The sequence below is a fragment of the Rhinolophus hipposideros genome (genome assembly GCF_964194185.1).
Source record: "Rhinolophus hipposideros genome assembly, chromosome: X".
Classification (NCBI taxonomy): domain Eukaryota; kingdom Metazoa; phylum Chordata; class Mammalia; order Chiroptera; family Rhinolophidae; genus Rhinolophus; species Rhinolophus hipposideros.
The window spans coordinates 49,623,384-49,641,043 of NC_138046.1; the positions used below are offsets into that span (position 1 = coordinate 49,623,384).

Below are 17,660 nucleotides of genomic sequence, written 5' to 3' on the forward strand. Positions count from 1 at the left end.
ACCAAAATATTCAGAGAGGCAGGAAGGACTAACTAATTTACTTGGTCGGCAGACCCAGGATACTTGACTTAAGGAGATCTGTGAGGGTTGTATGATCAACTCACGTGACGCAGTCAGATCGATTTCACAAGTATTGTTGCCAAGGATGTTGACCGCAGTGCACTGGTAATAACCTTGTTCAAAATCAGTCAAGTTTCCAATAACCAAAATCCCGGTGGCTGGATCTGTCAAAACCAGGAAATAGACTTCTGAAATCTCTTATGTGGGTACAGATCATGTCAATGTAGCAGATCATTCAATGCCCACCCACTTCCTCACGTCGGCCTCCCCTTCTTGAAATGTCCAGGGTCCAACTAGAACGCTTGCGATTATTCCAAAGGTAGACCATCTGGGCCCATGCCATTCTCTACATACCCAGCACCTCTGAGCCAAAAGCAGGTTTGACTTCTAAAAGGTGGGGATAAGACCAGACCATAATCATCTTATTAGGAGATAGACATTCTCTTTACATCCCCCTCCCAGAAAACTAAAAGACTGAGCTCCAAAGATGAGCGGCCAGCCACGCACACATGGTGTCAGCCAGCACACACGCCGGGCTGCTGAGGGCTATCCTTACCGAAGCTTTCTCTCACTGGGACGATGTCTCTTCCTTCAAGTTTATACCAGTGGTACACAGGCGGAGGTGTACCAAGCACTGAGCGGCAAGCAAGAGATATAGGATGGCCAGTTTCTGGTATTCCTTGAATGCTGCAAAAGGGCTTAGAAGGTTTGACTGTAAAGCAATGACAAAGATGAATGAATGAGAGTCTGTAACAATTGCAGTCACTTCCTCACTTTCATTTTGTGGAATATGGGCTTGTTTAAAAAAAGAAAAGAAAAAAAAAGAACACTTAAAAAAACTAATTTTGACAGTTTTCTGTTTGTACCACTAGGTGGGAGGAGAGCACTTCAGGTGCAAGGAACGTCCAGGCCATTAACAGTGTTTCTTCAGTCGGCCTCCTCAGATTCATAATCATGAACTTCCACGTTGTCTCTTAAAACATGGCTTTATTAAAACAACCAAACGTAAGCAAACATGAAACAACTAGGAGCATAGTTTATACTCTTGAAGCACAGTTTTAAAGAAAAATTGAACCCTTAAATACTTTGAGATAACCTGTTAGTTTTTTAAATTGTTATATTAATACCATATTTTTTATATTAATACCATATTTTCCTTTTCCTTTATGAGTCATTTTTGGCATTTGTTCTTCTGGGGGTGCCACAAAATGCTTGGAGGGTTTGAATTTGCCTGTGGCACTCATTGCTAGGGGAAGCCCATTTGGGGCGGGCTGTGCTACAGAGCACTGAAACCTTTATTCAGTTTTCACTCCGCAAGAAAATACTCGAGTGTCGTCTGTGCACCTGGCACTGGGCTAGGCACCAGAAATTCAAAAGTAATTCTGACACAGTTCTGAAGTGCAGTGGGGGGAGTGGTGAGAGAGGAGGCCATGGCTTCGAGGGCTTTGTCTTTCATGTATTTTATACTGAGAGCAGGAGGGCCATGGAAGGAATTTAAGTAAGGGAGAGATAATGGTCATTTTCACGTTTTGCCTGGATCCCTCTGACTCCAGGGGTGTCTGAACCAAGGGAGAAGAGGAAACAGATTCAAGAGGTACTAACAGATCAACAGAACTCGGGAACCAACTAGATACGGGGCATGAGGAAGAAGGTGGAGTCAGTGATGACTCCCAGGTTTCTGATTTGAACAGCTGGGTACAGGAGCTTGCCATCAGCCCCTGAGATAAAGAAAACAGGAGGAGGAGCAGGTTTTTGGGGGGAAAGAGTGAGGAGGAGGAAGGGGCGAGGATAAGGTCAGTTTGGGACGCACTGAATTTTAGCTGCTTATGAAACACCTCAGTGGAGAAGTTCTGTGGGAAACAATCTGAATCTCCTCACTCATCTTACTGCTCACAGCTTTTTCTAACCTTAGTCTGACAGAAAGATAAGGATCTGAATGACGGTACTTGCCAACTTACCATCCTTATCTTAATTTAGATTTAAAATCCTCCAAAGGCATAGATTTTCTAACTTAGGCTGGTTAGACCTTAAATACTCCGGACTGCCCAGCTCTTGGGAGGTGGCAGTTCAGAACAAAGCTCTGGATCCACACAGAATACTGACTCTGCAACTTTCCGTTACATGTGTTTAGGCCAGTAACCTAACAGAGTAAAACCTCAGTTGATCCATCTGCAAAATGTGAACTAGAGGTTATCTGGTCTCTGGGTAATCCAAATATTAATATATTGTATTAATATTTATAGAACTAAAACCATGTTTATAGAGCCTTGCGTGTGGAATTGCAGACGACGATGAGCAGGACTAATTCCTGCCGCCACATTTTATAGCTCGCTACGGAAGTGAATCTTCCAGTCTTGGATTCTAACCCACTGGACACATGAGCAAGAAAATAGATGGATATAGCTGTATGTACTTCTTTGAAACACCTCTATCCTTTAAACAGGTGTCTTTTAATTAAAGTAAGTAATTTTCTATTTACCTCTTTATTCTCTCTTCCTTGCCACTGATTTTCTCAGCTGGGGACAACTCATTAGATTTGCCTACCCTAAACAAGGCTATTTAACCGGAAGGCCATTGCAACTATCACTAGATTTAGATGCTGAACCTTTTTAAACATGGTGATTTTATAGCCTTTACAGCAGAACAGAGAAATTTGAACATAAAATTAAACGGGGTGTTTCATCACAAAGTCAAACACCAGGAGTTGAACTAACTGATGGACAAAAATCTAGAATCACTTGCATTCATTTCTTGAGCCCAGAATCAAACCTAAACAGGCATTTTATTTATTTGTTCGTTTGTTTATTGCTGAACACATTTTTTCTCCTTTTATTTTTATTAACAAAACACTTAGTGAATCATTTTGAATCACGTCCCAAACCTACATATTTTCCAAAACTACTGAGTCAGGATTGAACTGACACTTTATCCAGTTAAAGTCCCCAGTAGAACTTCGCTGTTTACTGCCAAAGACATTGATTTACCATTTAGCTTTACTGCTTTTAACAGAATTGGGGTGGGAGGAGCAGGTTCACCTCAGAAAATAAATGAAAATGCTTCAGTGTGTTCTCAAACCTTCACTAAATTCATTATTTTCTCTTTATGTGCCAAATTGCAGAAGGAAAATGATGCTCGTGTTAAACATATACAAAATAATTATTCAAACCTCTGCGGGGTATTTTTCAGAGATTCATTTTCCGCAGCTGTCACCCTTCTTGGAAGTCTCTCAAATAAATGGCCATCCAAACCACCTGGGCCTTTTGCTCATTGCGGTTTCCTTCACCTAAATCGTGTCCTGCCGTTTCAGCCCCTTTTCTACTTTACACACTCTTGCACATCCTTCAACATTCAGTGAAAAAGTCACATTTTTTCCAGGAAGCCTTCTCCAGTTCCCCCACACAGCTTTTAGTCCTTTCTCCGTGTCTCTGAACTCTCCTCCCCTACCTCCACTGTAAGCTTTTATGTCACATACCTGCCTCCCTCCCTAGACGCTGAACTTTTGGAGGGTCAGGACCCTGTCTTTTACATCTTTCCATCTCCATTGCCTAGCACAGTAACTGGACATGTGTTCAGTCAGGGTTTGTTGAATAAATTTATGCACGAACGAGTGAATACTTGGGATCAATGTCCACCACTGGGTGATAAAATGTCCCTGAAAAATGCATTGCTTGGAAGAGCGATCTTTAAGGACATATCGACATCCCTCGCCTCCATTGGTCTCCTAAGCCACCTGCCCCCACCATGCCCCACCTCTCACTCAGAGTAAGCAGAATAGGCACTCACATGCAATGGAATTTGAGAACAGTAAACAGCCTCTGCAATTTTTCGAGAAAATTATTGGTCTCAAAATTTCCAGAAAGCATTAATTTGTGGAATGCTTTTGTTCTTAGCCCAATTAATAAAAATAGAATTTTTGAGAGATCCCAAAACAAACAAGGAAATTGCAGATCCTTCTGTCACTTACCTTGCCTGGGTCCTGGATGCTTAAGGAAAAGTCAAGACACAGTCGTTGCAGGAACAACTGACCCAAAGACTCATGGGAAAAAAACAACTTGAAGAGGAAATGACTCTCAGCTTGTTATGGAAGTTTATTTGAGATTTTTTGAACACTAAATTTAAGAACATTAACCTTCCTGTGTGACTTTATCTCAGGGCTGTTTCCAAGCTTGGAGATAAAGAGGTCGGGTTTCTTTAGGTTGTTTCTGGTCAGAAGGACAACCCAGTGCCAGGGAGCAATAGAAAACCATTAGAGGAGTAATCCCTCAAATTCTCTGAACACTGAGTCTCCAGTATATCATTTGATTCTCATAATAAACTTTTAAAGACAGGGCAGGAGTTACAACCCCATCTCAAAATGCCCAGAGCAAGGTGGACTGACTTGCCTGAGGTCAGTGAGTAGCCAAGTAAGAGCTAGAACCCATGTCTTCTGGCTCCAAGCCTGATGCACTAGTATCTATACAGACCATTTACTTCCCATGTAAATGACTAGTCTTCCAAACTGGGACATCAACTCTCCCAGGAAAGGACTTGTGTATACTTCTCTTGTCTTCCCCTGTACCTCAATGCTTAGCACAGGGCTTAGCAAAAGAAAAACACGATTGAACTACTCTGTTCTTAAAAATCAGCTCTTGATTACCATTCCCTCTTTTCCAGGTGGGTAGATGCAGTAGCAAACTTCACAGTAAACAGCTAGCTGGTGCATTTTTGGCATCACCTGAGTGGCAAGCTCAGACACCTCTGGACAGTTCTCTTAGGTGTGCACCTTGTTACCAGTTGCTGCTTTCCAAGCGACTCAGTTATCAAGTCACTGGTTTGGTCTAGTTCCTCCTTTCCTGTGATGGAGGTACACAGCTTGAGAGGAGCAATGACTAGATCAGCTCCATTGGGGGATACATAGAAGTGGGAGATCCCTTAGCTCAATTGGTAAGTCGGTGAGGGTTGACAGCCTTTTCATCCCTCCCTTCGGTCCTCCCGAAGGCCTGTAGACAGGCCCTGCTAGGCTGACAGACAGGAGCAAAACAGCTATTGTCCTCTTAAACAGGGGTTGAAAGGAGCCCTAAAAATTTCCAAAACTCTGAACACTCCAAGAGCAGAAACCATGCTTCCATCACTGACAATCTCATGGCTCCTGGCACACAGTAGGCACTCAATAAATACAGAATAAACGAACCATTCCAAATTCATTCAAAGAATGAATATGACTTGCCCAATGTCACGTAATGAATATTTGTATATACATAAATTAATTCTCAACTCTGGCTTAACATGTGGTCTTTTTTCTCCCAAATAAGTTTAAATTAAAATACAGTTGTCAAACAATACTCTATTAGTTTCAGGTGTACAAATAATGATTCAACATTTATATACCTTGTGATGTGATCACCACACTAAGTCTAGTAACCTTTGATTTGTCAAAATGCCAAGTTAATACAACATTATTGACTATATTCCCTGTGCTATACAATACATCCCATTGGCCTATTAATTTTATAACTGAAATTTTGTACCTCTTATTCCTCTTCACCTGTTTCACCTATCCCTCACCTCCCTCCTCTCTGGATGCAGCCTGTCCACCTTCTATGAGTTGTTTTTGTTTTGGTCCATCAATAGATGAATAGATAAAGAAAATGTGGTGTATATATGCACAGTGGAATATTACTCAGCAATAAAAAAGAATGAAATTTTGCCATTTGCATCAAAATGAATGGACCTAGAGGGTGTTATGCTAAGTGGAATGTCAGACAGAGAAAGACAAAACCATGTAATTTCACTTGTATGTGGAATCTAAAAAGAAAATCCAAATAGTGTTAACATTTTAAAAAGAGACCCTCCCGCCTTTATTCAAAAGAATATTTTTTTTTGCTTGAATAATTCTGAAGTATCTTTTTTTTTAATTTATTGGGGTGACAATTGTTAATGAAATTACATAATTTCAGGTGTACAATTCTGTATCACATCATCTATAAATCCCATTGTGTGTTCACCACCCAGAGTCAGTTCTCCTTCCATCACCACATATTTGATCCCCCTTACCCTCATCTCCCTCCCCCCACCCCCCTTACTCTCTGGTAACCACTAAACTGTTGTATGTGTCTATGAGTTCTTGTTTCTCATTTGTTTGTCTTGTTCTTTTGTGTTTTTGATTTATATACCACATATCAGTGAAATCATAGGGTTCTCTGCTTTTTCTGTCGGACTTATTTCGCTTAGCATCATACTCTCAAGATCCATCCATGTTGTCACAAATGTTCCTGTATCATCATTCCTTAACACCGAATAGTATTCCATTGTGTATATATACCACAACTTCTTCAAAAGAATAATTTAATGGTGGGAATTGTGGCTGGCTTAAGAGAGGTAATAAGGTAGCAGTTATCTCCCCCAGGTAGAACTGGATTTAACTGGAAGACTCCTCTGAAAGAGTTATTAGTGATCATTTAGTGGGACTGTGCATTGTCCCATCTATTCTCATTTTATCCTTCAGAGACAGGGATTCCTGAAGGTTGGGTCATCTACTGCTCTCTGTCATTTTGGCAGTCCTTTCCTTTTGGTAAGTGTTTCAACATGTTTTAAGAGTGATTTCTCAGTGTTGCTATGTGGATTTCTCAGCACTGGGGATGTGTTTCTAGATCCCTGAAAATCGAAGGAGAAGGGAGGACCTTTACCCCTGGCACTTTATCGGCACCATAACCCGCTGCCCTGGCTCATTCAATGTCCTAAATTGCTCCAAGAAAAAGTATAAAAAATTGTCCATACCTAGCACACTGACTATGAGGGTTCCTTGATTGTAGCCACTAAAATCAGGGGGGTTGTTAACATCACAGATGTAGTTGCCACTATCTGCTGGTTGCATATACAGAATAGTGATGGATGCGTTATCTGGCTCGTTGGACACTATAATTCGATCTTTAAATCGCCCGATGGATGCAGCTTGTCCACCTTCAGAATAGTAAATCTAGGACAGAAAAATGACAGAAATGAGAACTGGAAAGGGTCCAGAGCTAGGATAAGCTACCAGGGAGATTCCTCTACCAAGGTTACCTTCTTTGATAAGCAGCAGCATTTTTTCCCCCAGCAGGCCACAGGTCCCTATGGCAAAGGTTTCTCAACTCAGGGGGCACTTTAGCTTTCTCACAGCTGTGCACAGTTATTACCTCACTTGTGTTCAAAGCAGCTTTGCGATGTCATCAGGACAAGGAGGTACGCCTGTCACCCAGACAGTAAACAGCTGGAGCTGATGGGATTCAACTCCTACGCCTAGGTTAGGAGATCAACATACTCGCCTGATGAGTCTGCCTGGACAAAACTCATTATATAGGACACAAATGCCTGATGGGAAATCCCAAACCATCAAATTTTCTACTTTATAAGATTATTTGTTTTAATTTACTTTACTCAGTGAGACTAGCTGGAATATCTGGTTTCCATGAGAGTCAGAATATTCATGCTCCTTTTGTACACACATACTGCTTTGGATAAGCAAACTTGGGTTCACCCTGTTAGAAGGATAACATTTCAGAGCAAAGAGGCCCCTGACAAATCATCTGGTCCCATTTCTTTATAATGGTGTGAGGATGAAACAAAATAATGCAGAAAAGGGCCTAGGAAGTGCTTAGGCAATGGTAGCTACTTTCTCCCCATGTAGCAGGAGGCAGAACTGGAATTATCATTTCAATAAGGGCACTCAAATCCAGAGATATTAAATGACTCATGCAAAGTTACAAAGATGTTTTATTATTATAATTTAGTAGATTTAAGAAATATATGGAGTCTAGTTCCGTCTCTCTTAAAGAACATGGATATTTATATCATGATGGCAACTGTGAGAGCAGCATGATGAGGTGGACAGAGAACCTGGGATTTAGCCACAGCTCTGCCTCTAATTGTGACAATATCAGGGGGGGTAGCCTCTGGTCATGCCTCCATGGCAACGCTTTGTGATAAGAAACAAAATTATTTAATCTTTCCAACTTTAATTTCTACACCTGTAAGAGGAACCACAGTGATGTTCTTCAAAGTATGATATGCATTCCCTGACTACAGGCGCATTAGTTGATTTTAGGTAGTACATAAATGAAAACTTATTAGAAAGGGATATATCTAGTACCTCACATCTGTGACTTCATGGATCTTATTGCTTAGGGTGAGACTAAGGTATTTCTAAGATTTTCAGAAACAAGTCAGTATAGAAAACAACATTAAATAATACTGCTGGTGATACACAAATATGACAAATATAAAGATGAGACATGAATGACTGAAGCTTGAGATTCACTGCACTAGGTGATCCCTGAGGTGTCTTCATAATACACATAATCTATGTAAACATTTTACTAGTTTCATATAAATGTGTGTAATTAAAATGATTGTTGTTTATTATTTAGTAAACTGGCATTGCCCTAGTCCAGTGCAACTAATTAATATTTTCATAAAATCTACTCAAAAAGCCTTGTGGTTCATTTAATTCACTTTCCTCACTTTATAGAAGAAATTGAAGCCCAGATAAGTTAAAAACAAAAGTTGATATGGGACAGTTCTAGAACAGTTCTTCTAATTCCTTGTCTAGTGCTCCTTACCTTAAGAGGCTAAGGAAAGAGGGAATGTAATCAGCAAACCAAAAGATATTATCTAGATTAATTCAAAATAATTCTCCTTCAAGCAAAAAGCCAATATATATTTTAAACTAAGGCAGAAAGTTAGGTTCTGAGGGAAAATTCAAAGGAAAGAGCATATTGAAAGAGAAAACAACTTGTCTTCCTCCTCCAGTTCTCTAAAATCAACTAGCTTTCCTTCCTACCCTAACTGAACCATTTATAATTCAGTTCATCCATCCACATCTACGGAAATCACAAACTTTTGCCCCAGAGGGATCTTGCTTGTCTTAAAATGAGAAAGCCAGTGTTAAGGTATACAAGTGGGCAAGGGGGAAGTTCAACTCATCAAAGGTCTATTACCTTCATTTGAGTTAACACCAAAAATGTCAAGCTTTCCACTTAACTAGCCAGCATTGGGTTTATTTACTTTCTAATCAATGATTTGAAGTCCTATGGACTTTTACCTGGAACACAGCCTGCAGTCCATCAAGGAAGCCCTTTACAACTTCAACATCTGGCAGATTCCCCTGCTCCCAGGAAGACTGGGGGTGGGGTTGCCTGTTTTATACTGAGGTTTGAAGACATCACAATGAGCTATGACATCAGTCCTGCCTACAACCCTCAGTAAGTCCCAGAGGACCTAGGTGAAAGGACCTTGTTTCTGCAGAGATCAGGGGGCCAAGAGAGTGTGTTTTATGTCAAGACTAGAACATGAAAAGAAGTCACCTGTAAAACTCTCACAGTTGGGTGTGACTTAAGGTGAAATAATCAAATAGGTCATGAGGTCCTGAACTTGAAACTTCACCAACCCTTCACCTTAGCTCCTCACACTGTAGCTTATATTTTGCCCTCTCACAAATAACACTAAAGGGTGTCAGGGATGGTAATGGGGTAAGGAGGGAGAACAATGGAGACCTCAAGGGGAAAGGCCTTGGTCTCAGGGTGCTGTGTGAGAAGGAAAATCCCCAGGGCTAGCCAGTGGCCAGACACATAGATAAAGGGGCTTTCTGTTAGGGGAAGTCCACGCTGTCACACTGCCCTTATGTAGACAAAAAAAAAAAAAAATGAAATGTTTTCCTGAGACTGTTTATCTAATTACACAGGAAGGACTGCAACTTGGTTCCATTTTCCACAAAATAATAACTCTTTTAAAAGTCAAAGTTGAACAATGGTCAAGACCCCTCCACAATTCTGTGAGACTTGTGCATTCAAAGAAAGTATGTTGTCAATTTAGAGATCAAAGGAATTGAGGTCCAGGAAAAAGCCACAGATGTTCAACAAGCTACATCCTTGGCGAGGGGACAGGGGGAGTCTGCTTTAAGAAAATCCATCCAAGTGTTTCCTTAAGTGGTGTTTGTTAATTTTATGTCCACTTGCCCTTTGTGATTGTGTTCATGGCAAACTTCCCTACTTTCCCCCCAAGGTCGTCTCTGCCTGCCCACTGGTGATGTTAGAGGCTGAATGTGGAGTCCTAACAGCACACTAGTTATAAGACCCCTTAGAGATCACTTAGCTCATAGTTTCTAAGGTTGAGGAGCGTTCGGGAGGAAGATGGATATGAGAAATACAGGAAATGTCTGGGAGGGGCTGGTGGATAGTGGTAAGATCAGAAAGAATAGTGCGGACTGTGGTGAACTGGAGAGACAATACAAACGAGGCTTTCAAACTAGAAACAAGCAAACAAAATATTGGGCTGGACAACCAACATGTATCCACGGACCAAATCAGACCCAGAGGCCTCCAGTTAGCAACCTCTGATTCATCCTTTTCTATTACAGAAAAGGACACTGAAGCCCCAATGCAAGAAGTGATTTTCCCAAGATCACACAATTTATAGTCAGATCTTGAACCCAGACCTCCCGATTCCCACTGAACATATTAAAATGGCACTTAATAGTTCTGACTTAAGCAAGGAAGATGATTCCTAGGCAACCTTCCCCTTTTGGGGCCATTCCATCCCCTTCTCCAGCCTGACCCTTCTTCTGCCAATTGCTGCTATTCACTGGCATGATGCTTCTTCCCAGGCCGAGTAGGTTCACCACATGATGCCTTCAACATTTGCCAGCTGCAATAACAGCCTATCCTTTCCTACTGTGCCAAGTTCCTGTTTACATGAGGCCAGGCAGCTGGGAGCCAGATTTGTCCCCAAAGATTTTTTCCCCTCAGCTTTGTGACACTGCTCTATAACTAGAGGCTGGAGTACAAACAAGAATTGTTGAAAGAATTCAATCTGCTTTCTGTTCGAGGCTGAGTTGCAGTTAATAAATGCCTTTAGCCTCCAGAGCTGATCTTGTGGCTTCTTTTGGGAAATGTAGAAGGCACGGAAAGCCACAGCAAACCACCCATTCTTCCCCATTCCAGCTACTTGCTTTCCTTCACTGTTCATAAAGGGCAAGACATAGAAGAGGATGAGTGTAGGGTAGCAATGTCTCAAGCCCAGAATTTTCTCTGGACTGTACAAGGACGCTGGGATTGCACATGCAAGAAATAATAGAACACCAAAAGGAATACTTTCTTGCCCACAAACCACTCCCTTCACAGCCTGCCATTTGCCTGAAATACCTACCATTTGAATTGCTTCTTTGGGATGAAGGCATGGACGATCTCTGCTTAAGTGTTTTTATTTGTAAGAGAACAAAATGAACTAGCACCAGTCCCTAACACCTCAGCATTTGATTAATTTATCAAAATTTAGCAAGGATACCTGAGGGACACAGAATAGATAAATAGATAAATAGATAAATAGATAAATAGATGGGAATGTGGTGATAAGAAGGGAAGAACTTGGAGTATTTCTCAATGAGTGAGACGTTGGCACTTTGGGCAGACAATTCCTTTTTGTGTGGGTCTGTCCCATGTACTGCAACACATTTAGCATCTCTAGCCACTGGCCACTAAATGTTAGTGTTGGCTTCCATTTATAACAATTAAACCAACACCTCCCTCGTTCAAATTTCCCTGAGAAGGTAGAACACCTCTGCCCTGCCAACATTTGAAAAGCATTTAATATAATGCTATCTGTAGAGAACAGGCCAGGTTGGGAGAATCTGAGCAGCCAGAGACTATGAAAACACTAGCTTCTGGAAATAAGTTGTCCACATTATACATGTGTTGGGGAGATGAGGATGGCAAAGGGTGTCTTCCACTATGGATACTCCAGAAGTGTAGGTATTGTCTGAAAGACCCATGCTAAGTAGGGTCAATGACTGTTTTGTTCGTAGACAGCTGAGGTCTCTGCAGTCACTGGCGGGGTGGAAGAGGAGCTCACTGGTGTGATCAAAGGGGCACCAGACCACCCGAAACTTCCATGCTAACTTGCCTGCCCTTGGGCCTAAAGTCTTCAGCTAAGAGGCCCTGCTGAGAGATTGATCATCTGAAGCTGTCCGTGTCTTCTGAGAGGAAAGTTTTTCTAAGAGGAGGGCCAGGTTAATGAATATCCTGGTCCTCCTGGTGAGAAGACTTGTGGGATACTTCTGCAGTCCCCACTCACCAAGGAACTCCTTGGATGGGAGAGTCAAAAAGAGATAACATCCTCCTCCTGGTATTGAGAAACACTAGGCCTTGGAGTCAACTGCTTCTTTATGACCAGTGATTTGGGGGGAGGAGAAAAAGATGATCCTATGGCAAGAGTTGGCCACTGCCCCGCTCAAAGCAGCAATAGGATCTTGAGCCTCTTGGAGGAAGCTGAAAAGGATTCCAGACATGGACATGGGAAGGCAAACTTAAGGCTGTCCCACTTTTGTCAGGGGATTGTGCTGATTTAGATTGTTACCAAGCTCAGGCCCTCCCTTTCCACTCCTCAAATCTGTTGCCATTGCCCTAGAGACTCCAAAAAAAGAAGGGGTCCAGTAGTACACCAATAGGTGTTCTTACCTGTGAGGTCCAGCTACATCTTCCCCGAGCGTCTCTTGTATGCGCCATTTTTAGACACTGACTGACTGCCTTTTTCTCCATACTCTCAGTATTGAGGCATGCGCTGTGCTGTGTTTGAGCAGAAATGGGTGAATCTGAGAGCCAAATGCTACATGGTATCCTGCCACATCCACCCAGGAGTTGAACTGAATCACTCAGTGGTCAGTCTGGCAATGTCTTATTCCCATAAATCATAGAATTGTCTAACAGCACAGCAGTCTCCTTGTATCATTCCCCAAATGTCCCACTAGCCATCCTTAGATTAACATACGACACGCTCTACAGTATTCTGAATGCATGGAAGTGCTCAACAAGGAAACAAATTTGAAATAGCAGCCAAATCTCATTTTGAAAAATACCATCACAACTGAAGATATCTGCAAACTTTTTGTTGAGCAGGATCTCTGTTCAGGAATAAGGAGCCAACAGAGAAGGGGCCTGATTCCCTCCCTTTAGCCACAGGACCTGACAGGTAGTAGAACTGGAAGCCAATTCTGGGCCAAGATTTCTCCAAGAGCTCTGTCCCAGCTGTTCAGCTATACTAAGTGTATTTTGTTGTCCTGGATTCCCCGGTGCCCATGACCCTGGGCTATGGATGGCATGAGAATTTTGCAAAATCACCATTTTGTGAGTGGTGTTGCTGATAATAATAACTCACATTCATTGAATGGTTACAATGTGGAAGGCTTCCTAGTGTTTCACAAGCATTATCTCATTTAATCTTCACAGTAAGCCTGTGAGGTAGGTAAGTAGCTCCATTTTAAAGGTGGGAAAACTGAACTTCTGAAAGGTCAAGTGACTTGTCCGAGGTCATCCAGCCAGCAAGTAAGTAACAGGGCAAGGAGTAGAACAGACATCCATCAGGAGTTTTCCACTGGGGCTCCAAAACTACTCATCTGGAAAAGCAGAGAGAAGACATGCCTGCAGGGGATGGGGGATGGGGGGGGACTCCAGTTTTTTTGAAGTAAGAACCTCAGCATAGTTACAATGGGGATCCTCTGGGGCAAGCCGAAACAAGAAGGGAAAAGACGAAGAAGGGAAAGGCTATCTTTTTGGAGGTGGTTTTCACTGTCTCTAAGCCAGGAGCTGGCCCTACTCTACCCTGTCTTCCAGGCAGCTAAGCCACAGGCATAACATCAGTCTCATGCACTTGGAGAAGCATCTGGGACATTTTATGATCAAGGAGCATGTTCTCACTGATCCAGTGAATCAGTGCAGAAGAACTCCTTTGATTTGGACATCCCAAAAGAGTAGATACCTTAAATTACTTGTCCTGCCTGTACCAGACATTTTGAAGAATGAGACAAATAGCAAGTAAATAAGCTACTCAATAAATACTTATTTGTTAATAGATTTTTTTCCTAAAGTGCCTCTAAGAGATGTCCTGAGCTCAAGCCACACACAGATCAATCACCTACACCTTCTTCTTCCGTATCTCCAGGTCTAGTGAAAAACTCACTGCCGTTCCAGAGATCCTTTGGTCGTGCATCTCCTAGCTCTTTACCAGACACACAGTTCAACCAAGAGGTGGACTTGTAAGTTCCAGTTTCAGAGGAGGCATAAAGAAGAATTTGTGTTTTTTAATTCAGACCGGCTTGGCCAAGTCTGGCCTCCAGGCAGTTGAGGATATCTTGATTTGAGCACCAAGCATTAAAAAAATTTCAAAATATATTGACAAGGCCTCTCTAAATTCAGCCCTTATTAGCAATGTGAGAAGGACTTTAAGGCTACAGATAAAGAATGTATTGAAAAGATTAGTCAGGAATATAAATTTTAAAATGGAAGAAACATTGTGTAATTATTGTCACCCACAATCCAAGAGAGCAGCAGCCTGCAAAGGAAAGGGATGATTTCTTAGTTGACTGCATCATGGTAGGTCTTGGGTCAGGACATTTTGGGTGACAGAAACTGGTAGACTTATTACTATTGTCACCTCTGCTGTTGTTGTTGCTGATGATGATAGTAGTGTTTGTAAGGGGGAAACCTTACAGGACTTTGCATTATTTTTCAGTATTATAATATGCATTATGTCAGTTGATTCCCCATGAGACATATAGAAGAGTATTACTGGTCTACCATGTTTTGAAGAGAGGCACAGAGTGATTTAGATACTTGTCTAAAGTAACCAGTACTGAGCAAAATTGTTGAACTTTCACTAGAGGGTGGCATTGATGAAATCTCCTCTTGAACAGTGTTGCCTACTAAACAAGTGTTCAGGACCTCTGGTGAAGAAAGGTCTCAGTACCTCCAAAAGACCAGTGATGGCTGAAGCGACACTGGCCAAAGTGTGGCTTCTCCAAACTAATGTCCTTCTTCTCCATCTCTGCCTTTGGGCCTCCTCCAGCCCACTGAACTTTCTCTCCTTCTAACTTTATAATCGAAATGCTTCCTTTCCTCCAAGGCCCAACTCAGCTACACCCAACTATTCCAAATTACACTGATTTTTCTCTACTCTGAATTTCTTGTTTTGGATCATACATCCTTTTGAAAATCTAATGAAACCTATTGACCTTCTCGCTCAAGTCATATATGTTGGCATATGTGCTTGCACACTCATACACTCACTCACACACACTTTTGAATATACAATTTTAATCCTTGGGCTAATTTAAAGATTCAACTACCCTTAAGGCCAGATGGAGAAAACTTGAAAATAGGCCGCTTGCAGGTAGAATCATTCTCCTCATTTGTCTTTTTCCCACCTTCCTCTGGCAACCTCTTCCCCCAGACCCTGGCCTACCCTTCCTATCCCCTATCTTCTGGCTTCCTGCTGCCTTTGATTCATCACTGCCTTGGCCTTTATCCATTAATCTTGGGACTCTCACGCCACCAGGACTCAGTCTGGCACAATGAGCTATCTCACATGACAAGCAGATCCCAGATATTAAGTTTGACAGAGATCTGAAGATCAATTAGGACATGCATTTGAACTGGGGTCTTCTAGAAATAAAAGCCAGGGAAATATGTATATATATATATATTATATTATATACATATTTCATATTATATATATATATATATATATACATATGTATAATTTGGTGGGGGAAGCCCTTTCAGAAATACAAATTGGCAGTTACAAAATAGTCACAAGGATGTAAAGTACAGCATAGAGAATATAGTCAATAATGTTACAACAACTATGTATAGAGCCAGGGGTGCACTAGACTAACTGGGGAATCACTGCATAAATTATATAAGTGTCTAACCACTATACTATATATCTGAAACTAATATGAAATAATATTGAATATCAACTATAACTGAAAAAATAAATAATTAAAAAAGACTTCTCTTGCCAAAAAAAAAAAAAGAGAACTACTGCTAACTTACTTATGAGAAGGACCATTTATGCCTACTCTAAAATACTGATGTTGACTGACACAGAATTGAGATAACAGGCTGCAACTGAATATGAAGAGAAGACAAAGGCCAAGTCACTTAGGCGACAGCCTTCCCCTAAACAGCTAGCGTCAAATTCCTTGTATCTGAGGTTCTGCCACCGCTGTCACTGCCTTACATTCCTTCACACACGGACTCTGACAGTTTATATCACAACTACTAAAGGGGAATAGTTTAGGAAGAAAGTTCTTACGGTAATTGGTTGTGACTCTTTCTCATGGGAGAATGACCACTGGATGGAAAGCTTGTCCCGGGAGGCCACAGTGCTGGTGTAGGTGCAGACGAGAGTGACATTGGATCCAACAGTGACATTCACGACACTCTTTGGGATGGTCACTTGCACCACACTAACTTGACCTGAAAAGATAATCATCAAAAAGACAATGGTACACACTCACATTGTGATGATACTTTATCATTACAAAGCACTTTCAATGACATCTTATTTGAGGAATCCAAGGTGAAGAGGAGAAGGTTGAATGAACCATATAGGAAAGCGAAGCAAAGCAACTGGCATGGGGTAGGGAAGTTTTTAACAAATTACAACGCGAATTTACTAAAATCCTGTGTTATGGTGAGGTCATAGCACTGAACTGGGAATTTCTTCTGTGTAAAGATGGCCTTACACAGAGGTTCTTAGAGTGTTGTCCGGGACCCACAAAACTCCATGAATATGGAAAGCAACCAATCCAGATTGCCCACAACTGAGGGGGTCCCTTGGATATGGGACTTTCAGTTTTAAAACTGGATAAGTCTCAGGCAAACCATACTGGTTTTGCTAGGACTTTCAGTGCTTAAACCAGAAAAGTCCCAGGAAAACCAGGATGAGTTTGTCACCCTACCCCTACAATCATTTCATTAGGCTACAAGATCAAAATTACATTCATAACAATACGAAAATCCTATTTTTCTTTTTTACTCTCATCCTCTTATGAGTATACACCGAAGTATTCTACAAGCTACATGACAGGTAATGATGTGATAGCTCTGGTGGTTAACAGAATGAGTGCTTGTGTGTTTTTGTTTTTGATTTCTTTTTCTTGTTTTTAGTTTTACTTACTAATGTAGTAAATGTAGGTAGCATAACCCACATGGCAAAAATTCTTTGGGGTCCTCAGTAATTTTTTATTGAAAATGGTAGAGAATTAAATACATACACATACACACGAGTACAAGTAAAACTGGAGAAATCTGAATAAGATTGGTGGATTGTATCAATGTCAGTGTCCTCGTTGTGATATTACAATATAGTTTCACAGAATGTTACCATGCCGGGTAGGGCAGTGTTAGGGTTTCCAGGCGGGAATTCCTGACGTTCGCAGGAATTTCTTTCGCTGGCAAGGATGTGGAGCAACAGGAACTCTCATTCATTGCTGGTGGAAATGCAAAATGGTACAGCCACTTTGGAAGACTGTTTGGTTGTTTCTCACAAAATTAAACACAGTCTTACTATACTACCCAGTAATTGTGCTCCCCAGTATTTACCCAAAGTTGAAAATTATGTCCACACAAAAATATGAACATGAATGTATATTGCAGCTTTATTTATAATTTCTTTTTTTCTCTTATTTTTTTTTAGTTTCAGGTGTACAAAGCAACATAATAGTTACACATTTAAACCCCCCATAAAGTGATAACGCACCCCCCTCTGACATCTTATATAGTTGTTACAATACCATCAGCTATCCTCCC

General features: G+C 41.3%; 1 protein-coding gene across 1 annotated transcript in view; it reads right to left on the reverse strand.

The window, feature by feature from the left end:
* Positions 1–17,660, reverse strand: part of VSIG1 (V-set and immunoglobulin domain containing 1) — a gene marked incomplete at both ends in the record, with an annotated part of 36,442 nt that overhangs the window by 4,101 nt on the left and 14,681 nt on the right. Inside the window, 5 exons of the mRNA XM_081043008.1 lie at positions 105–224; positions 617–772; positions 6,817–7,015; positions 12,528–12,635; positions 16,162–16,325. Of these exons, the coding sequence (XP_080899134.1) occupies positions 105–224; positions 617–772; positions 6,817–7,015; positions 12,528–12,635; positions 16,162–16,325 (747 nt within the window). The remainder of the gene's footprint in view (positions 1–104; positions 225–616; positions 773–6,816; positions 7,016–12,527; positions 12,636–16,161; positions 16,326–17,660) is intronic.